Genomic DNA, 24,709 nt, shown 5'->3' on the forward strand with positions numbered 1-24,709 from the left:
AAAGATGATGAGAACAGACATGATTCCTGCCTCCCTGCAGCTTGCGCTCGTGGGGGCAGACCAGACAAGTGACCCAAACTCATAAGTGTGTCCTTTGGAACTGTGATAAGTGCCTTGATGAGAAAAAACACGATATTCTGAATCAAAAGAACAGAGAGTTGTGCTTTAGATGAAGTGTTAGTGGCAGGCCTCTCTTCTCTCTCTCTTCCAGGATGTGACAAGTCAGGGTTGGGAAGTGTGGGCAAGTTCTTTTCTTTTTGAGTGGCAACCTCAAATGCCAGTAAGTGGGGTTATGGACCCGGGTGAGAGCCTCCAGACCAGCAGTGCTTGGAAGAGGTTCTGAGAGCCCTGCTTCTTGAGCTTGAGCTGGCCTCAGCATCTCCTGGGGAGCTGGTCAGAACCCAGGTTCCCAGGCCACAGTTCCAGAGATGGGACTTGATGGGCATGGGTGAGAATTTGCACTTCTAACCAGTTCTGCGGTGATGCTGATGCTGCTTCTGTTCTGTCCGCACTTTGAGTAGCAAGTTTCATCAAGAACCAACAGTGGTGGGAGGTGACTACAGATATAAGCAGGTATCAAGGCTCACTCCCTGATAATGTGTGTAGAGTTGGGACAAGTTGGGATGGGGAGGGAACAAACCTGTAGGTCAAAATTATGAGGAAACCCAGGAATGGGAATGTTTAGCCATTTCCTTATGGCGTTTGTTAGCCATTCTGCTTTGAATCTTGGTTCTACCACTTAACTATTGGTGCAACCTCAGGCGGGTTACTAATGATCTAAACTACAGATGAGTTTTCTTACCTGTCAAATGGGGACTGCCTTAGTGCCTCATAGGTTCTGCTTATACACCTTAGCACTGAGCATTGGCGCTCACTGAGTGCTTAATAGACGTGAGTTGCTGTTATCAGTAGGAGCCTCCATTAATTCACTCATCATTTTACTGAGTGCCTACTTTGTGTCAGGCACTGAGTCAGGCTCTGGGATTCTGTCGGGGAACCGTGCTGCCCTCGAACAGCATGGTGTGATGTGATGGTTTGTAACCTTTTTTGGTCATGAACTCATTTGGACAATCTAGTAAAGGCAGTAGGTTCATTCTCTAGAAACGCCACAGGTGTGCAAATGTATGCACATGGTGGATTTGCAGATACTCGTGAACTCCAGGGTTAAGAACCTCTGCTCTGGTGGATAACAAAAGCCACCATTTTCTGAGCAGCTGCTCCATGATTTCTGTGTTACTTCATCCTGTTGCTGTCCTTGTGATTCGTGGAGAGCCCGATGGGGAGGACATGAGGTTCTCACACCCTCTCAGCTTTATCAGGACTTGGACCAGGACAGGCTGTGGTTGAGAACAAGGTGCCCTTCGCTGCCTTCTCCTGGTGCTGCCACACTGCAGCCCACTTCAATCCCTGGTCCCAGCCCTGGTTGCTGAGAACAAGGTGGCTCTGAAAAAAAGGTAGCCCCTGTGGGCTCCTTCCTGCCTTTGAGATTTGGAAAGGAGCAGTGGAATAGATGAAAAAGGCACCCAGCCAAGTTAGGAGACCCAGAGTTTGGTCTGGCTCTTCCCTCCTGTAGCTGTTTCTCTTTGGGTAAGTAACTTCACCTCTCTGGGCCAGTTTCCTCATGTGGGAAATGGGGATGGTAATCCTTGCCCTGCCTTAAAGAGGTGTTGTAAGGATCATATGCAACAGGAAGGGGAGTATGCTTTGCACGCAGGAAAGTGCTATGTAAATGTCAGGGCTTCTCCACCAAGCTGGCAGGCTCCAGCCACTTCCTGGGCTCTAAAATAAGTCTAATGCTTCTGTCCTCCTTGAACATTGGGACAGATCCACTCATGGTGTTTGGTAGAGTAGGACATAAAGCAAGTGCTCACTAAATGTCAGTTTTTGTTTAAAAAGAAGCAGCACCATTTTGTCTCAGAAGCTCCTGCAGGAGAGAGGGCTGGCTGGGCTGGTGCTCCAGCCTGTGCCTGGAGTAAGGAGGCTTTGCCCATCACAGCTGTGGTAATGGGACTTGGAAGGGGGCCACCAGCCTCCCTCCCTTTAACAGATTTTTACTAAGCCTCCATGGGGCTTCACGCTCAGGGAGACTCATCTGGAACATGACCCACATAGTGTTTGGCCTCATGAAGCTTATGGTCCCCTTGGGTGGACAGACAGGAAAACAAGATAAGGGCTAGGACAGAGGGGCTGGCATAGGTGTAGAGGCCATGCCTCCCTTGCCCGAGACAAGTGTAAGCATGGCCATAATCCTCGACACAAAGTTTTGGGTGTGAAAGGAAGGGAAGCTTTCCCGCCTCCCACAAACACAGAGGCCCCGTGTCAGGTTGTCAGCAGCATCATTTATTTAGGGGCCCTTTCCAGGACCTTCCTTTTGAAAGCACAGTATAAGATTAGAAGGAGGGGCCGGCCCGGTGGCGCAGCGGTTAAGTTCGCACGTTCTGCTTCTCTGCGGCCCAGGGTTTGCTGGTTCGAATCCCGGGTGCGGACATGGCACTGCTTGGCAAACACCATGCTGTGGTAGGCGTCCCACGTATAAAGTAGAGGAAGATGGGCATGGATGTTAGCTCAGGGCCAGTCTTCCTCAGCAAAAAGAGGAGGATTGGTGGTAGTTAGCTCAGGGCTAATCTTCCTCAAAAAAAAAAAAAAAAAGAATGATTAGAAGGAAACGCTCCAGGATGTTGTGTGAGGGAGCAGTATTTGCTCAGTGAGAAGTAGCAGCAAGCCCTCATTGTAACACAGATGTCAAAGAGTGGCCCTGTCACCTGTGTGGCACAAAGAGGTGTCACTTTGGGTCTTCACTATATAAAGAAACATTTTTTCTTCAGGGGCTGCAGTTCAGCCCTCTGTGTATTGAAATCCACTCAGTCATGAGTCACATGATCACAAGCTTCTAAAGTAACATAGCTCAGGGCTAATTTTTGGAGATCAAAAGGCCTGGCAGCTTTGGAACAAATCCATGGACTGTCAGCTTGAGTTTTGCAGTTAAGTGATTGTTGTTAGCGCTACCTGCCCTACACATTTTTAAAAAAATTTCTCTGGGTCTGAAAACCCTGAGAATGGCATATCTGCAATCTTTTCTTAAGAGATGACATTAAAAAGTGAGGAGTGTGAGCGCCTCCAAAGCGGGACGGAGCTTGAAATCAGTGTCACCTGCTGCTTCTTGAGCACACTTAGGGAAGGCCTTTCCAGGTGGGAGGAGAATGCTCAGCAAAGCCATGTTAAGGATAGACTCTGGTAACTTGAAATCCCCCTGAGCTTCAGGCTTCCTGCCAGATCCTTGGCCTCCTTTTGGAATTTCCTGGGAGCACGAGAACTCATCCCATAATGCCAGTCTTGTCTTACATCCTTTAAAGGCAATGGTGATGTTGCCAGGGATCTGGTTTTCTGAAGTACTTGCTAAGCTGAGTCTTACAGAATGTTTAGAAATCGTTCTGTGGTCCCAGAATGAGTCCTCATTTCAGAAGTTAGTTTGCCATCCAGGCAGAGTGGCCCCATTGAGCAGGCTGTGAAGTCGTGAAGCTGAGCATGCTGACATCAGTGTTTCCCCACTTCCTCGACCTCTTCTCCACACACAGATATCTCTGACCTTGGCACAACTTTGCATGTGCCCTTGGGTCCCTCCTTTTTGCCAAAGTTTAGTCGTCCAGCCAGCACTCTGCACCTTTTCCTTTCTCTTAGAGGAGAGCCTTTCCCTCAATCAGTGAGCACGTAGTGAGCACTTGCTGATTGCTAGGGCACGTCTCCATCCCCTTCAGTCTCACCTCATGGGCTTCCCTGTTAGGACTTTAGACCCCCCTGGTATAAACCTTTTTGCCCCTTAATCTTTTGACCTCTTTGGTTGCCATCTGACACCTCCTTCCTTCCCTGACAACCTCCATCCCTACTTACTGCCCCATTTCCTGCTCACACATTTCGTCCCTTTCCCTGCAATCTGGCATCTATCCCCACTGCCTTCTTGAAATTTGCTTCCTCACAGCTGACCCGTGACTCTTCTTTCGCCTAATCTAATGCCTCCTCCTCTGCTGCAGTTATTTATTTATTTGACACGTTTAACCACCCGCTTCTTGGAATTCCATCTTTTCTGGCTTCAGTGACACCTCGCTGTACTTCTCTGGCTCCTCTCCTGTCCCTCTAATGACACCTGCATCAGTTGGGGGATCCTTTTTTGCTTTTTAACCTATAACTGTGACATTCCTCAGTGCCTGACTTTGGCCCTTGACTGCTCTCACTCACCTTCTCCACTGAGCTCTTCCATTTCCTTGACTTCAGCAATCACTTCTGTGCCAATGGCTCCAAAATGGCACTCCATCAGGGCCTCTCACCTGGACCCCACTCCCATATTTCTTATAGGGGCCTCCAGGGCATTTCCACCTGAATGTCTTGCTGTCTTCTCAAAGTGTTACTGTGTCTGCGTGGAAGCAGCCATCTCTCCCTGCCTTCCCCAACCCAGTTTCCTTTCCTGACTTCTCTGTTTGGATCAGGCCAGGCTCCCAGGCTCGAAACCTTGGTGCCATTTTTGAGGGAGGCAAGACAGGCTATGGTTCAGAGAGGACCACTGGAGTCAGGTGGACACTAGACCAGATCCCAACTTGACTATAAGCTGGCTATGTGACCGTTAGGGTACTTTATCTTCTCTGTGCTTTGGTCCCCTTAACTGTTTAAAAACAATGGAGGGGTGGTAATAGTTTCTCCTCAAAAGGTTATTGGGAGGATGAGCTGAGATTATATATATGAAGAGTTTAGCACAATGCCTGGTACATCATAAGCTCAGAGTAGTTCAAAGGCCCCCTTACGTTTGCTTATGCTGTTCCCTCTGCCAGGAGCACCCTTCACTTCTTGTCTGTCTGGCTGACTCCTCTTCTGAGAGCTCGGCCCTGAGCCAGCTGAGTTGGACGCTGACTCCTCTGTCAGCCCTGGTCACCCTGCATTCTCATTGCTGCCTCTCTTGCTCTTTCTACCCACCAGACCATAAGTTCCTTGGAGGTTGGTGCTCAGAAAGGTTCACCTTCGTGTCCACAGGGCATGTAAATACCTAGCATCTGGGAGGTGCTTAGTAAATGCCTTCCTGTAAATAAATGATGTGGCTCGGAATAACAGATTATACTAAGTAATTTTACCATCTGTAGACCATACAGAATGTGTTTATTAGCTCTCTCTAACCTCAAGTCCTGAATCAAACTCTAATGTGTACTTGGCAGTTTACAGCTTTCTGAGCACTTTGGCATAAGTTATCTTGTTAGGTCCTCTCACAACATCACTGCGAGCTTGCCAATGGAGCTGTTAGCCCCAGTTTTGGAGGAGAAAATGGAGGCACAGAACAGTTAAATGACTTCCCCAAGATGGAAAAAGAACTTTCAAGTAATGTTTGGCCACCTCCTTGTGGTTTTACCTGCTCCCTGAATTTCTAGAACTGTCAGAACCACTCAGATATTTGGAGGCCCAAGTGCATAGCTCTGCAGGGCACTTACCAGGCTGTCGGCAAACGTTTTAAAGGGCCAAATGGTAAATATTTTAGACTTCACAGGCCATACAGTTTCTGTCACAGCTACACAGCTCTGCACTGTAGCTTGAAAGCAGCCGTAAATAATACATAAATGAATGGGGGTGACTGTCTTCCAGTAAAAGTTTATTTACAAAAACAGGTGGCTGGGCCCTCGTTTGCTGACCCCTGCTCTGAATGAAAGTCGTTCCAGTTGAGAATTAGCAAACACACTTTCTCCCAGCTGGCTTGTTTGGGAGTTTTTGCTTTGAGGCCACCAGAAGAGCTTCAGCTAGTGGTTATTTTTCACTTCCAGATCCTGTCTCAGAAAGAAGAGTGGGAGAGCAGGCCTCGGTACCAACCCAGGAAAAAGCCACCTCACCTGGCAGGGCTACTGAAAAAAAGGCAAAGGATGACAGTCGGCGAGTGGTGAAGAGCGCTCAGGACCTGAGCGATGTTTCCATGGATGAAGTGGGCATTCCACTCCGGGTACGAATACTGACCTGGAAGTCCTTCCTAGGCTTCCTCTTAAGCCAGTGACAAGTGTACGCCCTGAGTGCATGTGGACCCCCGCCATGGGTTATAAAGGCCTCTTGGGGAGGGTCCTTACCACTGTCTGCTCTCCAAGCTCGCTGAGGGCCATAGAGCCTCCAGGAGCTGTGCTCCAGCCTCCTGAGCCCCTCAAGCTTCTGGCTCAGCGTGCAGCAGCTTTTCCGAAAGCACACGCCAGGTGTCACCAAGTCTTGTGGAAAAAAAGGGTTTTGTGGTCAAATGACTGTGGGGAAGAGCTGGACGGAACAAAGTCAGGGAGGTTTCTCTGCAGCAGAGCTGAGAGGCTTTGGGCATGTGCGTCTTCCAGGGGAAAACGATGTGGGCAGTGTTCCCCAGTCTCCGTCATTATCATTTCATGGAGCACGCTCAGAAATTGTTAGTCCAGGGTCAGAGATCCCTGGGGAGTGTGCGGGGCTCAGGGTCCCTGATTATGGGTTCAGGAAGAAGTTCCCGTGGATGGGAGACAGCCTGTCATCCAGAATGAGGAGGAAGCTCTCAGGGAACCACAGAATGGATTCAGCCTGCCGAGGCCTCCAGGAGGGAGCAGATCATAGCAGCCCTGTCTCAGCTCTTCCCTGCTGGACAGGTGTGGCAGCCTCCTGCAGGCTAAGGAGTTCCCGGGAAGCCTGACTCTTGAAACTGGATTAGAGGGAATTCCATTCGTCTCCACGTGCCCACCAGAACACTGGCTGCCATATGTTTCTCTGTGATTTCCACTTGGCAAATGGACTGGTTTTTGTGTCCCTTTTGGGGAGGCCAATAGAAACTGCAGTGGGCTAAGCCTCAAAGGAACTATTGTCTGACCCTAAGCAATAATAAGTATATAATAATAATAATAATAACCAGAAAGAATTATTACTAATAGTAATCACAGCTACCATTTGCTGAGTGCGTCATCTCATTTAAACATCATTCCCTCGACAAGGTGGATGCAAATGTCATTCCCACTTTATAGATGAGGAAACAGAGACTCAGACGGGTTACAACTTGTAACGGAACAGTCTGACTCCCAAACCATTACCCATAACCATCATGTTAGGTGGCCCTCACACTCACCTCTCCAGCTCTGCAGCCTTGGGTGACTTTGACTTTATATGTCTCATTTCTTCGTCTATAAAGTAGGAGTGAGAATATCTGGTCTAACCACCTATCTGTCCCCTTGCTTGATTTATTTTTATCGGAAGAAAACAAGCAAACACAAACACCAGCCTAGTTTTGTGGTTGGGATGAAAACTCTCTTGCATTGGCTGCTGTAATGGGCTGTGTTTTAATGTGTGCGTTCTAAATCTGGCCCTGTGCGAGGTGATGTAGATACACTTCTACAGAAGTGTAGTGGGTGGGGCACAGCCTGGGAAGCAAATGTTCTTTGTCTCTTATGCTTTACTTCAATTTAGTCGTCTACTTATGGAGAGAGATTCTCTTTAAAAATGAAATTTTTAAAAATTACATAAGAATGGACACATTTCAAGTGGATCCTCCATCCACTGTTTTCAAAATCTGCATCCTTTTGGCCAAATATCACTCTGCAGATTTGGGTCTGAATCTCTTGGTTTGTTCTTTCTCACGAGTTTTGCATTTTAAAAAAAGGTTTAAGGGGGCCAGCCCGGTGGCCCAGTGGTTTAAGTTCGTACGCTCTGCTTTGGCGGCCCTGGGGGTTCACGGGTTTGGATCCTGGGCGTGGACCTAGCACCACTCATCAAGCCATGCTATGGCAGCATCCCACATAAAATAGAGGAAGATGGGCACAGATGTCAGCTCTGTGACAATCTTCCTCACACACACAAAAAGATTTAAATATGAGATTGCAACGATGTTTAGAGTTACATGAGTTTGGACTTTAGATGTTGTCATTTTCCATTTTGATTTTCTAATCCTAGAAGTTCTGAAATGTACCGGGACTTTCATTTTATTTTACTCTTTGCTTTTGTTTTTCTCCAGAACACCGAGAGATCAAAAGACTGGTACAAGACTATGTTTAAACAGATCCACAAACTGAACAGAGGTACTGATTTTCATTTGTAGAAGCTGTGCTGTGCCCGTACGTTGACTGTGGTGGTGAGGACCTAGACTCACTCCTCAGGATGCCGGAAGACGGCGCCCTGTCGCTTGCCTTCATTGGGCACCGGCCTGCTTGAGCCCAGCCATACGTCTTCAGAGCAGAGGAGGGAGGGAGCATTTGTGTGCCTGCCTCACATGTGGGATTTGAGGTCAGCTCTCAAGTCCTCCCTCCCAGATGTTGTGGGATGCAGCAGGCTGAGCCCAGCACTCTGCCTGTGCTTCAGCATCTCCCTGCCTGGGATGCGAGCAGCTCCAACTCCCACCTGCTTCCAGCTTTAGATGCATCTGCCCGTGTCAGCCCATGACTGCCTTGTAGGCAGAGCGAGTTGAGAAAGCACCGAAGTGGGAGTTAAAAACTGTTCTCACCTTGGGGACCAAGTACTCACGTGACCTTGGGCCACTTGTGTACCTTTCTGTGTTTGTCCCACTTCCGTTCCTCTGAGGGAAGTTGCAGGGTCCAAATGAGAGCAAATCTGCCTTGTGAAGTAGAATGCCATGGTGCACCTGTAAGGTGGTGGTAATGTGAAAAATTATCTTCCCCAGCTGGGAGCTAGCACTTGCCAGGTAGTCCTGAGAGTCAGTCAAGAGCTGACACACCAAAGCCAGTTCAAGATGGAAGAGAAGCACTTCCAAATCAGGGCCCCGCTGGGCTGTCAGCGGGTGATCCAGCATGGTGGGAGACTCCCAGGCCAGTGCTCGGGCAGGTCATGACTCCACCAGCTCCCATCCACCTGTGCCACCAGTCAGCTGATAGGCAGGGATGCAGCTGCACCGTGGGAAGGGTACCACTCCTCCCAAGGGCAAAGCATCCTGTCTTTCCCTGTGGCCAAATCCAGTCTGGCTGCCTGGCACGGATGACACATTAAGGCAAAGCAAAAGCATTCTGGTCGGTGTTGGCCTAAGCCACAAATAACCAATCTCTCTGATTAGCTGTGGTTGCCAGCTAACACCACTGTTAATTAGCTGTTACAGTGTTCACAGTGAACCTGGCTGTGCCCCTCTTCAAACTGTTTCTAGATACTGAGGTGCTCTGTGTTGAGCGTTTCTGAGCCAAGAGTAAATACACCCTGGTTGGGTAAATGAGCTCAGTCACAGTGGTGATGCTAAATGCTGGGTCTCTGATTGGACAGTGTCGGTTCCACTGGTCACTTCCTAAAGCTGATATCCATTTCCTCCAGCAGTCTGTGTCTCTCTCACCTTTGGACCCAACTTTGGCAGCCCAGATGCCAAGACACCGTGAATATGTGAAAAATTGTGCCCCATAGACAGTGTTGGTCCTCTCATATGCTGAAGCTATCAACTTGGCCTAAATTTCAGGTTCTAAGTGAAACTACCTACCTTAATGGTAGGGAGGTGTTTGGAAAATTAAGAATCCACTTGTTTGCCTTGATGCTAATGTCAAATTTTGATTAAAAAATCATTTTATGATAACGTCTTCATTCCATATTACTTATTAGTATGCTTAATATTTTTTGCCTATAAAAGGCAAAAACTTCATGTTTTATGTTAAATGCCTCTTGCTTCCTGGAGCCTGTGTATATGTAATTCTTTGTCCTAGAAGAGAAATGATATTATGTCCTTAGATGTGTCTCAGTAATGCAGGCAAAAGGACTGGATTTTTTAAAGCAGTTTGAATTTCTTTCATATCATCAGTGCAGCTTAGTATGTTCCAGAATTCAAGGAGCCTAAATTGTGTGTGGATTCCTGTTCGTTCATTCTCTCCATTTGTATCTTCCTCTATTCTCTCTCCCAAACCTGCTCCTCTGCCTAGACACTCCTGAAGAAAACCCTTATTTCCCTACGTACAAATTCCCTGAACTTCCTGAAATCCAGCAAAATTCTGAAGGTACCATAAACTTAGACAGTGTATCTGTTGTCCTAGCCTTAAATTAATTCTTATAGTTCCATTATAGGAATAAGATTTGGCTTTTAGATTTTGTTTTTTATAGTTGTTTTTGGTTGGTGAAAATTTAATTTCACTCATTTGCATGATGTGCTATATTAAAATAACTAAGTCCTTTCTAATTCATTAATCTATTTTTAAGTGTGCTGCCCGTGTGCTTTAATAACACTAAAATAGGTAATCAACCATTCGAAAGAGTCAGTTGGGGATTTGTCAGTTCCACCACTTCGTGGTGGATAGTTTCAAAATCCGCTGCTTTTCTCTGCTGCAGAGGACAATCCTTACACTCCTACCTACCAGTTTCCTGCATCTACTCCTAGTCCTAAATCTGAAGGTAATTAAAGGAAAATCTTGTGCCTCTTTGTAGCAGTGCTGTTCCTTTCTTTTTCACTTTGGGGTTTTTCCTGGTGGCTAAGGGCTGTCTCCCAATCATTTGCTTCCCTCTAACCTCGTGTTTGTGGTGTTGTCTTGCTCCTCGCTGACTGTATAACTGGAGTCTATCTAGATGGTATTTTAATCCTATTCCCTTGGGATCTACATGATTAATGGGCTAGTCAGTGTAGCTTAGTTATTATCCTCTGAACATGTGGAGTTCTGGGAAAAGCTGCCTGAACCTAGCTACCAAAGGCTTTGTATTTAGGGTGGTCCCATGGTGCTGGTGGCTGGGCGGTGACTCAGGGAAGCTGAGTCATTATGGCTGATGGGCAAGAGGTAGACATTCCAAGCTGTTAACAACAGAAAAATTACCCAGTTCCTATATGTGCAGCTGGCTTATCTCTGGGTCCCTGTTGTCATGGGCCCTCAGGGTGTATCTCTTTGGTGGGGAATTCCCAAAGAGGTATCCAGGTATGAGATTTAGTAATACTGGGGGAGGATATTTCTTTAAAATAAGGGCTTTGGCCAAGCTAGAAAACGTTTCATGAAAGAGCTGGCTAAGAATTTGGACCTGCTGGAGAGACAGCCACATTTGAGAGAGATTCTTTTCTAGGGCAAAAAGTCTAGGTGTCAAAGAAGATTCCAAAAGCTGAGTTAAGGGCAACAACCTGAGAATGATCCTAGTCCCAGGGATTGTCTGATCTTTGGATGAGTCACCCTGAGAGAAGGGAGTGGATGGAGTGTGCAAGAGGAAGTTTCATTAAGTGCTCTTCTAGGATGAGATGTTGCCTGCTCTAACTTCATTCATTCAAGTGGTATTGAGCACTTGCCTGTGCCATGCACTGTCCTTGAAACTGAGGATAGTGCCTTGAATAAAACATGTCCTCTCTTCTCAAAAGTTCACATCTGGCAAGGAATTAGACAAGACCAATTCATTGTACTATGTCCAGTGTGGTGGCAATTGCAAGATCATGTGTCTAGAAGGCCATGGAAAAACCTTTCTGGCACACAGTAGGTCCTTGTTAAATAGCTGGAGAATGTTGATGAGTGAAGGCTTTGGACCATCGAACCAGAGTTCTTTTTTAGGGACAAAGCCCTGTGCCACCACCTCTGTTCTTCTCTGCTATAATTAGCTCAGGAAACCATTCCACACAGTCCTTCTCATCATCGGTAAAGTCATCCAGTTAGTCGTTCCCCAAACTTATACTGCTCACTTAACATGTATGAGATGACAGGCTGGGGTGTGTTAGATACAGTTTTAGTTAAAATGCCATCTTTTGTTTTTGTACTCCCTGCTATGTGCTAGTCTTTGGTTTCCAACCATTTCGTGCCTGTGTCCTATTTTGAATGAAAAGAAAAGTCTACCAAACAAACTCAGACTTAAAAATTAAAAGCCAATGACTTGATTTTAATTAGTGACCTCCTCACTGCAAATGAGAGTCTATTTGGTGTGAGATAACCTAGTGTTTTTTTTTTTGTTTGTTTTGGTGATTAAGATTGTCCCTGAGCTAACATCTCTGCCAGTCTTCCTCTATTTTTTGTATGTGGGACGACACCACAGCATGGCTTGATGAGCATTGTGTAGGTGGTCTGCAACTGGGATCCAAACCTGCCAACCCCAGGCCACCGAAGTGGAGTGCACGAACTTAACCACTATGCCACTGGGCCGGCCCTCTAACCTACTGTTTTTATCTTAGGGTGCTGATTCTAGCTAAAAGTGTTGCTTAAGAAACAACTGACTGAGTTGAATGAGGGAGAACTTTTTTCAGGGTAATTTTGACAAACTGCAGTTTTTGATTTGTACTTTATTTGGACTTACAAACCCAATTCACTCAATAAGATAGGATTCCTTTCTAAGGAAGATGATAAGCACAGAGCATGACTGAAGGCGTAGCATCCTTTTGACACGGGCAGAGGAAAGCCACCTAGAGACATCCTTTGGAGAAGAACAGTTGCTCCCATTGGCCTGGAAGAATGCCATAGGCCTGTCACGGGCAGTGCTATGGCTCCCGTTGTTAGCCTGCCTGTTGGTCTGAACGTAGGGTTTCGTGGTCTCACACCTAGAACTGCCATGTCGTCAGCTGCCACACCTAGCAACCCTGGTTGATGATGACGTCTGCTTCTTGGTACACATCAAGTCAGGCATAAGAGGGAATTAAGGTTATTTTGTCTACAGGCATAAACGGTAGAGGATGACATGATAACTTTTCACCTATAATTGAGGAAGCAGACCTTACTGTTTTTTATTTTCAAAGACTGAAAAGGAAGAAGTAGTCTTAAGGGATAAAAGGGAAAAAATTAGATTGGACTTAAAAAATTCATAATAACCAGATGATTATACTTTAACACAAGTTTTTAAAAAGTCTTAAGTCTTTTTCCCTGGAGATCTTTTAAAAATAGGGTAGGTTCCATGACTTGCCCCTACTTCTGCCTAGATGACAGTGCCAGACGTAAATCACAGATGTATGCAATTAGATGAAAGCTCTTGACAAAAGAGTGAAACGTTTGAGTTAGATCGCTTTAAAGAATTATTTTTATTTTAATGTTTTTTAAGTAATGGATTCTCTGACTTATGGTTTTGATGTCTGTGAGCTCGGGCAGGTCCTCCTCAGCCCTGTGCTCCTGATAGGTGCCCTGGGCTCTGTACCCCCTTCTTAAGGTGGGAAAGATGTATGCCTTTCAAAGAAAGATGTTAAAGATGGATTAGCACCCGAGGCTCTACCCACAGACTTTAATGAGCATTAAAAAATAGACAGCTTTACTGAGAAACGTGAGCCATCTTTCCAGAGTCTAGCCCCTGGGGAGGAGGAGACTGTTGTTGCTACTGGGTTTTGTTTTGTTTTGTTTTGTTTTGTTTGAATTCAGAATTTGAAACTAGAATTATTTGCAATAAACCTGTCAAAACCTAGCCTAAGGGTTGCTGCTGCCTCTGTCTAAATTCTATTTGTTGGTACAGCATAAAAAGACACATTTCTAAGTGTCTCAAAGCTGATTCTCCTCAATAGTAAAGGACTATGTGAAAATTTGCTTACCCTGGCTTAGCAACCTTCTTTTTTCCCCTCTAGCTAACAGTGAAAAAGTAAACTTCTGGCCAGACTTTCAGAAGATAAATAGAATTACCATGTCTGAATCAATGAGATTTAAAATGAACTTTTAAGGAAACTTCTATAAATTTCGACGAGAATCAGTCACTTCCAGTCATTTTATAACCTCTGAGACTACTCTGTGGGACTGGAGCGATGTTGTGTATAGTTTGTTTCATGAGGTAGCTGGGAAGAATTGGGGCTAGGAAATTTGGGAAGAATTCAGTAGAATGAATTCAGGAGATTTATTTCCTGTAATTTCGCTACATGCCCTGGTCGCTGGAAAGCTTATCAAAAATATAAATAATTTACCAGAAATTCTTTGGGAATAACTTTCAAGAAAGGCTAAGCAAGTGAGTTTTACTTTGTTTTTTAACTTTCCCTCGACGCACCCTCTCCTCCTCGTCATTCCTTCCTCTCTGACCCAAAGCTACTTGTCTGGGAGTTACCCTCCAATCTCTATCTTAAAGGCAAATGTCCTTTCTTGCATCTTAGATGCCACTAAGTCAAAAAGATTGTGGGGGTGGGGAGAGGGGATGTTGATGGACACCAGCGCCTGCCCCACCCACCACTGCACCCAGACCATGGACGGGCTGCTGGGAGGAGTCCTCAGACATCCCGCCCACGGTTTCCTTCTGAAGCGGGAGCGAGAGGAACAAGCTGTGGAAAAAGAGCTTCAGAAATGCCACCGCTGCCTCTTCCCCTCCCCTTCTTTAGGAAACAGCAGGGTGGTGGCCAGCACCTCAGCAGCTCACAGTCAGAATCCTATTAATAATAATAATAGCATAGCCACTGCAATGACTATGCCGGGACTGCCATTTATGGAGCCCTACCAAATAAAAGGCTCCATGCTGAGGGCATCACAATTATTGTCTCATTTTCCTCCTCCCAGCAATCCCATGAGGTAAGTCTTCATTTTATCAATGAAGAGTGTGAGGCTCAGAAAGGTTAGGTAATATGGGCAAGATCGCACCTGAAGTGGCAGAGCCAGGATTCGAACGCAGCTCTGTGGGGCTCTCCAAACATGGGTTTTTACCTACTCTGTTCCACTGCTTTACTGATTCCTTTACCCTCCTGCCACACTGTGTGCCTCACTCCAGGCATCCAGCGTGCCCTGCTTCTGAGTCAGTCATGCTTCACTCGGCTAAGCCAGTGACTCCTGGGATGGCGTCTGGGAATACATAGTTAGGATAAGCTCCTTGAGTGATTTGACACATGGCCAGGATGGAGGATCACTGAGGAAAACCACCCTTCCCTGCCCTTCAGAAAGGGAAGAAGATACACGCCCAGTGCAGTTTTGGGGGTTTGGATATAGAATTAGAGCAGGGAATACAGATTCAAAAGGGCTACCCTTTCCACTCTGAACAAGGCCAGATGATGTTGGCTCCCTTGACATGCTTGATGTCAAGAAACGGGGAGATATTTCCAAAGGGTGCCTCAGGATCAGCAAAAGCAGGCAACTGGTGTGTTACTTTGTGGTCTGTGGCCTGTCAGGACCCATTGGGCCATGTCAAGGTGAAGGCTATCAGCCAAAAGTGACATCCCAGAGACCAGTTTTCCCCTTGCTTTTGGATGCCTATTCCACCACTGTCAGGCTGGTGGTGGCCACTACCACCTCCTGGTGAAGTGACTGTAGGCATCCCTAGGTGGTGGTGACATGTCATAGTGGTCTGTCTCATTGAGCTGTTTCCTTATTCCTGGATGAGGATGCCCTAAGACAAGGATTTATGAGGCTGATTTTCCAGGCACATCTATATCTGGGTTAAAATAATCCTCGACTGGTCTTACAGGATTTCTAAGAATAGGCTTATTTTGCTTGAGTTCAAGCAAACAGTTCTATTGTGAAGGTGCCTGGCCAGGATCTGTGCCTCCTGCCCAAACTCCAGCGAGTCCTTCCCAGAGGAGGGGCTGAGCTGCTCGCAGTGGTCACCTTTGCTCTCCTAAGTAGAGCTGCCCGGAAGCTCTCTGCCTAGCAAGTACAAAAGTCTGACTGGCTGCAGGATAGTGGAGACAGTAGCAGTTACTCCGCTTCCACCTTCAAGGGCCAGGAATGCCACAGGAGATGAGGATGGTGAGTCTCTTTCCAGCCCTCCGGTCCTCCCAAACTTATGCTCCCTTCGCTCCTGTCCTGTGCCACCTCATTCTCTTCTACTCTTTCAGGTTCTATTTTTTCCCTGAATTTGTCTTCTATAGCTTCTCTATACCCTGTATCGATCTTTTTTTCATCCCTTCAAATCCGATTGCCTTTAACCAGATCATAGACAGCTTTGAGATCTTTCCCCAAGCTCCCTAGACTATTCCTGAGCACCGTCAGCCTTTTCCCTTTTTGCTTCTTCTTCCTCTCCAGTCCCACCCAGACGTTGTACCCACTTCTGCATATGTCTCTCCTTTTCTTTGAATATTTTTGTTTGTGGGGTGGATGTATGTGTCTATCTTGACCCCTTTCTCCTTTCTCTTCCTAGGTGTGTGTGGGTGAAGCAGGAGAAGGAATTAAATTGAGCAGTGAAAAAAGATTGTGTTAAAAATAACTCGTTGATATTAGAAAAATAATTTTAAGTTTAAAGGCCTAAGGAATGCATAAAACTGAAACTTAATTGATATAGGCAAGTGATTATGCAAGTACTGCTTTTTGCCCACCATCCCGTTTTAGTCAATTACATCTCTTTTATAGAACAACTGTTCTCAACGAGCACTTTCTCCAGTGTCTTTAAGATTGTTATAAATTCTCCCCAAAAAACCCCAGAAAAAGTCTTTTTTAGAAGTTCATTTAAAGTCACTGTGGCTGAAAGGCAATTATGTGCCTCCTGGCAGTTTTAGGAGAGTAGCTGTCCCCAAATCGAGCCTCCAAGGACAGAGTGCCAAAGCCCAGAGGGGAACTGTTGGTGTGTAAACATCAGAGCTCAGCAGGGGCCTTTGGGACCCAAAAGTGAATTGTTCACCCTGAGTAAATCCCGCTTAGTGTTAGAGCTTCCTGGAAGTCCCTGGCTCAGGAGGTTCTGAGTGTTGCTGCCAAGATTTGGTGTTTGCTGTGCTGGGCTCTGAGGGGCACAATCCGCGTGTGGCTCCACCACGAGCAGGAGTCACACGATCTCGGCTCAGCTGAGCCCATTATGGCACAGTTTTAAAGAACCCTACGAGAATACTGAAGGCAGGATTTCAGACACAATGTCTGTGTTCGTAGATCACTTGAGAAATGTTTCGTTTCATGTGTCTTAGTTATGGTTAATCTCTCTCTCTCTTTCTCCCCCCTTCCCTAGTTTGACTAACTCTAGTGTATGGAGATGCAGAAGGTGATCCTTATCTTCAGTTTCACCATTCACTGGTATTTGTAACTTCATACACATCAACTGGTGTTTCTAACTTCAGGCCCATCTACCCTAGTGTGGACTCAGCATGCCAGGAGAGGGTTGCAAGGAGTAGCAAGTGGAAGATGTAGCAAGAGTGACGCAGTTTTACCCATTGTCCCTGGAGACCAGCAGGAGGCAAACTAAAAGTGTGGTGGGGTAACTTAGAAAACTTGCTTAAGTGTCACCAGGGAGGGGGTGATGCAGAAAAATAGAGCAAAGGCTTCAAGGGCTGGGAGTCAGTCTGGCCAACAGGACAGTGCGTGACTTGAGTTTCAGAATAGCAGCCTCCCCTGCCTCTTCCATGATAAAAATTGTAATGGAATAGCCACAGATTTTCCCAGGACTGGGCAGATGAGGCACAGTGATGATAGAACAAAACACCCCTCCCCATCACAGGGCTTAGAGGCAGCACAGGGAAATGGAGTCAGAAAGACCTCGAATCCATTTCTGCTTTGTCTCCTTCTCACTGTGTGGCTAAGGGCAAATTTTCTTAACCTCCCTGGGCCTTATTTCCTTGTCTGTAAAATGGAATATTTACATAGCTCCTGGAGTTTTTGCAAGGATTGAGTGAGATGGTATTAGTAAATTATCGGTTAACTGCTGTTATTTTTATTCACAAGTGTAGGTAAAATTTTCTTCTGTTAGATTAGCAAGACAAACATAAAATTGAATGCATACATCCCCCGGATGTTCAGATGAGTCCATACAATTTCATTACCCTTGAAAGTCCAATCAACTGAAGTGCACAGTGTCAGACTCAGATCCCGTGGACGCTGTGAGAAACGAAAAGCTTGTTTCCTCAGAGACGCCCAGGCCCTCCTTGGATGGGTGAGATTTATTTTTCTACCTGCACCACATAAGAGATAGCTTTAAGGATGTTCAGTAATTCAGACTTCTCTGTTGCCTTCACCTCTCATCTCTCCTACTTCCGCTTTTCAAAATACATAAATTGTTTAACTCCCCAAGCTGTGCTATTTTTTCCCCATCTTATACGAATGATTTCTCTTTTTCTTCTAACAAATTTTCTAGAATTGTGTGTTAGAAAGCTCTAGAGAGAAAATCTTTTTAAAGAGCTCAGCTTTTTTTTTTTTTTTAATCTTTGAATATTTAAATGTCATTTTCGTCCTCATTTCCTTCTTACCTCAAGAGCCAGGTAATAGTTAGAAATTAACTCTCACATCACCGTCTACTGATAGGCTGTAATTTCTGCATGATTCAGGGATGCGTAGGGTTTTGAGCTAAAATGCTAGGCTGGATTTTAAGCAGTACCTACGTTGTTTCCTAACTAAGCTAGTTTTTCATTTGGCAGGCACCATTTTTCCAATGAAATCCCTACAATCAAAGCTGAGTTTTAGTTTTCTTTGACATGGTGACATTTTATCAGTACAATAATCCGAAACTCTGTTTAGGAAAAAAAAAAACCAACAACAAGGCAACGCAAAATTCTTCAGAACGGTACTTCAAAATATATATTTCTGGATGTCATTTTCTCTCTTCACTATTTTCAGAAGTTAAATGAGCTTGCGTGCTCAGTGTGTGGCAGGGAAAGGCTGGGCTGTGTTGGTAGGAGAGCCTTAAGCCCTGTTCAACTTTGATATCCATTCTTATCCTTTAAAGCAAAAAGGGGGCAGGAGGGGAAAAGATAACTTGGTACTTAATGCCTTTATTGGATGGGGGAGATCTGGGGCAGATAAAAGTGGGGAGGGGAGAAGGAAGTAGGAAAGAGTGATAGTTAGAGAGGCTGTCTTTGAATAATACTTTACTCAAGTCATAGTTGTGCTAGCTTTATTTACGTTTCACAAAATATTCTGACTTTCACTGCTCTGAAACTTAAAATGATTTGCATAGTCATTAACGTATTATCTGAATTCAGGTGAGCAAGATATTAGAAAATAGGAAAGGCTGACTGTTTCAGCCTAGCTCTGGTTGGAGAAGTGCTTTGGAGGGATCATCTTGGATGTAGTGACTAAATATCCTGCCTTTTCAGGACAGTCCCAACTTTAAAATCTGTTCCGTAAGTGTGCCTGTGGTCTCAGTTTTAGTTCAGTGCAGCTGCTTCCGTGGGGGGTTCAGATCTTGTCTCCACTCTGCCACTGAGAGCCCCAGTGCTTGGCTTATTTAGGGATGTGTGTCTCACCCTTGGAGAGCCATCTCACAACACAGGAACTCATGTGAGTTTGTCTTGATCCAGAGTCACAATTTATACACTTCCCTCCCGGCAATACCTTTGCAGAACAAACCAGATAACCACATCTGCCACCGGTGTGTTGTGTTCCAAGGAGAGAAAGCTACTCAAGGAACCAGGTTGAAGTGGAATCAAAACAAATGGTTGAGGGTTTTCTTAGCTGCAGAACCTCTTTGTTAAATACTGTTGTGTGTGGATCCTTAGCATGTAAAACAGGTCACAGCTGAGCTGGGGAACTAGCAGCCACACCTCTGGGCCTCCCCATCCACCTAGTAGCAGGCCTTGGGGGAACTCAGCAGGCTAGACCAGAGATTCTAAGTGTGAGCATCCAGGGATCTGTCTCAGCCCTTGCTTCTGACTCAGCCAGGCTGGTGACCCTGTGTTCCAGCTTTGCTTGTGGAAGTTCTTTTGAGGAGGACCCTTGGCTATTTGTCCCCATGCTTTTCTTGGTGTCAGGTGGCAGTCATCCCCCAGGCATCATGAATGTACCTTCTGGACTGCAGGTCCTCTTTGGGTGGGAGGGCTCTACAAACCCAGCTCCTTTCAAATGTGGTTTGCCGTGGTGTAGCTTCCAGCGCTTGGCTCCTCCTCTCTCTGCTGGGCTCCCTGGTGTGGCTGGATGCCGGTGCAGGACGGTGGAAGTGGGGGACATGTCACTCGGTTCTCTCACTTGAGCTGGATTTCTCCTGATTGCATTTTGTTTTGTTCAATAGATGATGATTCAGATCTGTACTCTCCTCGATACTCCTTTTCTGAAGACAGTAAGTGACTTAGAATTTCCCGGTTGTGGGGGAGGAAGGGGCATTGCAGATGAGGAAGACATCTTCCTGTTTTCAGTTTTCATCAGTTTTAAAAGTCTTCTGTACCCACTTTCTTTCTCCAGCAAAATCTCCCCTTTCTGTGCCTCGCTCAAAAAGTGAGATGAGCTACATTGATGGTGAGAAGGTAGTTAAGAGGTCGGCCACACTTCCCCTCCCGGCCCGCTCTTCCTCACTAAAATCAAGCCCAGAAAGGTAAGTGCTCCCTTGTCCACAATCAGCTCTGTGATTTTAGGCCCTCATACACAATCTACCAGTAATGTACAATCTCTCTCTGCTGGGTCAGACAGCATGGGACCCAGGAGTCAAGCCAACCTGATTTTGAATCCCTGCTCTGTCAACTATTAGTAGTGACTTACCCTTTCTGAGTCTCAGTGTCCTCATCTGTAAAATGGGATGAATTTTATATTCGGAGGGATGTTGCAAGGATAAGACAAGATAATACATATAACGTTTCTAGTGGTGCCTGGCTCATAGTATGGGCTTAATTAATGTTGACTATCTTACTTTTTACCTTTTCCAAGAGAAATCTTAGGTGTAAGATTTGTCATGTGTTTTTATACTCTGTGTGCATACTGATGGGGTCCACAGCAGAGAATATAATTTTAAAATGATGCCACACTTTTTAATATCTATTTATTCATGCAACACGTATTATTGGGATGTAAGGCTTGGACTGGTTCTAACGATGGCATTAGTCAGCTCTTAATGCCCACATCAAATGACCCAATTTTGTCTTAGTGAGTTCTTATGCCCTATGGAGCAACCTTCTTATGCCGTCTTGACGGGTATCCTATGTATCTTCCAGCCCCATCTTCCATCACTTCTCAGCACAAAAAAGGCTCTGGCCAAACTAAATTATTTCTTTTTCCCTTAAATACACACTCAGTTTCACACCTCTATACCTTTTCCATCTTTATAGACAAGTCAATGTTTTAAAAGTCCCATATGTGCATAAGTGGCATCTGCCTAAGGGTTTGATAATTATTTTGAAGGAAGGCTGAGCATGCCCATAAATTCTTTACAAGTGCATTCATCAAGCACCTACTGGGTGCACTCTGTGTGCAGATTGAACCAGAGGCTATGGAGGAATATAAGCATATATAAATCATTGTCCCTGCCTTCAAGAAGTTTATAGCCTTACAAGAAAAACTAAATCATCACAGTGCAAAATGCAGTAATGTACGTGCATAAAAAGTTAGCAGACCGTTACCAAGCATTCATGTGTCCTCTAGAACCCATAACTGGATCAGGTTAAGTATCTGTGCCATAGGCTGCAATTTTGGTGGTTACTGGGATGGGGTGTAGAATAGAGAAGAACACGGTTGTGATAGCAAGTAACATTTATTGAATGGTTACGATGGACCTGGTGCTCTGCTAAGTGATTTATGTGTACTGTCTCATTTAATCCTTGTTACAACAACCCTGGTTTTCAGATGAGGAAACTGAGGTAGCAAGAGCTCATGTGCTTGGCCCAGATCACCTCGCTGGCAAGTGCGGTAGCAGGGGTTGGAACCATAGCCGGCTGGCTCCAGGACCTGCATTCTCTCTCACTGCACTAGCATGAGTGGGAAGTAAAGGCATGTTTGGGGAATGATAAGCTCATGAGAGCAGAGCAAGGTAAAGGATTTTTCCAAACAAGCTTTGCTGCTGCTCTCTCTTCTCTTTCTCTTCTCTCTGTCTCCTGGTGCCTGGTTGTGCACGCAGGACACCTCAGGCCTTTTGTGAAGGAAACAGAGATTTAGCTGGTTATTTTGAGAAGGAAACCAGCACAACTAAATGCTTCGTGCTGAGTCCGATTTTAGGCTTCAGATATAAAAATTCCTTTATTTGACTATAGTCGGCCAAAGTCAGACCGTGTTGGATGCCAATTTTCATGAAAATAGCTCTAATAGGATTTTCTTTCTACAGAAACGACTGGGAGCCCCCAGATAAGAAAGTGGATACAAGAAAATACCGTGCAGAGCCCAAAAGCATTTATGAATATCAGCCTGGCAAGTCCTCCGTTCTGACCAACGAAAAGATGGTAATGTGCATATTAAAGTTCTTTTGTCTCCCCCTGCCCGCGTTCTTTAATCCGGATGCATTGTGCACTTGGATTACATTCTTTTTCCCTTGAGATAGACTTGCTTTGTTTAGAAGACAATGAAAAAATGAAGTATTTTTACCGTTTTCGTTTTCGCAGGTGTTCATAAAATAAGTCCCGAGATTCTGCTTTGAAAGAATCCTCTTATCGTGGCTTTGTTGCTCTTTTTGTGCATGGTTTTAACTAATTTAAAATTTCTTACTAATGTCAAGATTGATTTTGCTGCTGTCTTTTTTTAAACATCTAACCATTAATTTACCAGGCTTGTTACTAACTGGACGAAAGTCAGGTGTTTTTTTAAAGTGACTCTTATTTGAACATGCATACATTTTGTGGAAGTTACTAGTGCATCATTAAGAGCTAAATAATTAATGTGATGTTATGACTTAGAAAAAAGCCCCAGACTGTTAGAATATGTCTTTTAGGTCTTCCTTTTTTGACAAGTGCAATATTGAGGACGAATTTCATATTCAATCTGGTTTCTGGTTCCCTGTGCAAGTTCACATCTCCAAGCAATTATAAGTGGGGAACATGGCCTGTACAGGCATAGCAGACCACCCTGGAAAAGCAGCTTCTTCTGTGAAACTGGGAAGAATTTTTGCAAACTGATTAGTTTCACATCTGCCAATCATGCTTCCTTTTACTTACCCTTCCTTAGATAAAGCTGGTTCAGAATTCTGCTCATGGTTAAAGGGATTGTCAGAAGCTCCACACACACTGCAGGGCTCCAGCCGTGCCAGCAGGATGGAATTATCATGCTGGGGATTGGTTTTTATTAAAATGCTGTTACCACACTGAGTGCAGAATAAGTAGGCCTCTGAAATGCAAGTTCAAATTACTTTCCCTCCACCTCTTCTGCTCTACGTGTTTTTAAGGAATAATTGATTTGACTTTTACTAAAATAAAAATGTGACATCTTGAAAAGCACAAAGGGATAAGTAATTTTAATTAGGAAAAAAGGTCAACAGTTCACAGAAATGCTTTAGAGTTGTCATTCTTCAGCATTCACTGTGCACCGCAGTTATTTTAAGCGGAAAGTTCAGAGAGGAGCAGAGAATTTTGCCTCTGACTCCATGCTTCATTGTAAGTTCTGTCCCTGTTGGGAGATGATAAACATGGAAGGTAACCTACCACACAGGCGTTCCTGGAAAGAAAGTCATGTGCTTTGGGTATATTCCTGACACTTGAAAACCAAGCTGGGGACGCATCATAACATGTTAATACATTTAAATGATTTCAGGGGCTCTGTAGGCCTTTGGGTGTTTTTCTTTTGGCAATGTTATTGTTCATAGATGGTCATTGCTTTTATTGAAGGCTTGCCTCTTTTCTTAATTTCTTTTTTGTTTCCTCCTCCTTTCCTTGTTTTCTAGTAATCTGACCAGTATTCAGAACTAGGGGGAAAAAAGAATAGTTTTGTTTTTCTCATTTGATACTGTGATGATTACAAGTATGCTCCATACCATAGTTGTTGGGATTGTTTATGTTGTTTATCCAAAACCCTGAAAAGTACCCCATAGTACCCCCATAGGGGGCCCTCTGTGGAGAGCTGTGGTGACCGTCCACATGGATTGAGGCAGCATGTGGGCGTTCCTACACAGGACACTCCCTGTGTTGTCCCAGGCCCTGGGCTGATCCAGTAATGGGACATAAACGCCAAAGGCGGGGCAGGGAGGAACATGACTGTCCAATTGTTTGATTTAGTGCCTTTCACTCTATTTAGCACTGTTCTTCCATTTTAGAAAGAAATTTCAGTCAAATCTCTATTTTTTCACAGTCTACTCTTCACAGTCATTGAATTAATCCTTTATTTTTGAATTTTTTTTCCTGCTCTTTTGGCCACATGAACAGAAAAGTTGGAATGTGAGTCTTGCCTTTTGGTATCCAATATCTGGTATGCCAGAATTTGAGGACACCCCCCACCCAACCACCACACACACACACACACACACACACATGCACACACGCGCACATGCTTTTTTGTTATTATTAACTGTGAATAAGTATGGTAACTAGTGACAGATGTAGAATCTAAATTTACTCTCAGAAATGCACAACGCCTTTTGGGGAAAAAAAAATAACGCTTTTTTCCTAATTTGAGGTACTCATGTCTGCATTTTAAATTGTGACCTTGTAGACACATCTATTCTTTGTTTGCAGGAAGGGTTGAGTGGTAGACTGTGAAGGCCACCTTAGAGCTCATCTTGTCGCTGGAGTGAACGTCCCTGACAGATGAAACACTGTACTACCTTCAAAATCCCCCTCAGGAGGTTTATAGCCATCATGACCTGTTCAGCTACTTGGAAAACTCATATGAAGTTCTTCGTAACTACGTGGCCCCCTCTTATCGTAGTATGAGTCCACGTTCTTCTCTTCTGGCCTCGGAATTGGAGATCTGTTAGTCAGACCCTCCTTTGTCAGAAATGGCCTTTTTCAGGCTTTCTTCTCTTTGCTTTCCTCCAGAGTCCCTTACAGAACTTTAGCTCAATTCAACAAATATATATATAATAATTTTATGTGTCAAGCCCTGGGTTAGATGTTGGGGTCCCTGCTCCCATAGGAGTATAGTGGGAAGGTCAGATGTGAAAAGAGCAGTTACAGACACAATATATATTTCAAAGTATACAACCAATTTGGTTTCTTCCCAGTTCATAGTCAGGTCACTTTGAATTCCTTCCCGGCTTTTCAAGTTTGTCACTTACCCTGCTTTAGCTTGGTATTATTTGCAAACTTAGTGGGTCTACCCCCTTCTCCTGGGGAATGTGAAAAGTGGAATACAGTATAGATCAAAGACCACTGGACCAGGAAGTGGAAGATCTGGATTCT

General features: G+C 45.0%; 1 protein-coding gene across 50 annotated transcripts in view; it reads left to right on the forward strand.

The window, feature by feature from the left end:
• SORBS1 (sorbin and SH3 domain containing 1) overlaps positions 1-24,709 on the forward strand; it is a 219,602-nt gene that overhangs the window by 135,526 nt on the left and 59,367 nt on the right. For 24 of the 50 annotated variants that reach the window (XM_070224130.1, XM_070224126.1, XM_070223919.1 and 21 more), the window contains 6 exons: positions 5,796-5,968; positions 7,970-8,033; positions 9,861-9,935; positions 19,696-19,743; positions 19,866-19,995; positions 21,712-21,826. In XM_070224130.1, the coding sequence (XP_070080231.1) occupies positions 5,796-5,968; positions 7,970-8,033; positions 9,861-9,935; positions 19,696-19,743; positions 19,866-19,995; positions 21,712-21,826 (605 nt within the window). Of the gene's footprint in view, positions 1-5,795; positions 5,969-7,969; positions 8,034-9,860; positions 9,936-10,263; positions 10,327-19,695; positions 19,744-19,865; positions 19,996-21,711; positions 21,827-24,709 lie in introns of all 50 variants that reach the window. The other 26 variants (XM_070224144.1, XM_070224163.1, XM_070224153.1 and 23 more) reach the window with 2 other exon arrangements.

Source organism: Equus caballus, chromosome 1 (assembly GCF_041296265.1).
Source record: "Equus caballus isolate H_3958 breed thoroughbred chromosome 1, TB-T2T, whole genome shotgun sequence".
Lineage (NCBI taxonomy): Eukaryota > Metazoa > Chordata > Mammalia > Perissodactyla > Equidae > Equus > Equus caballus.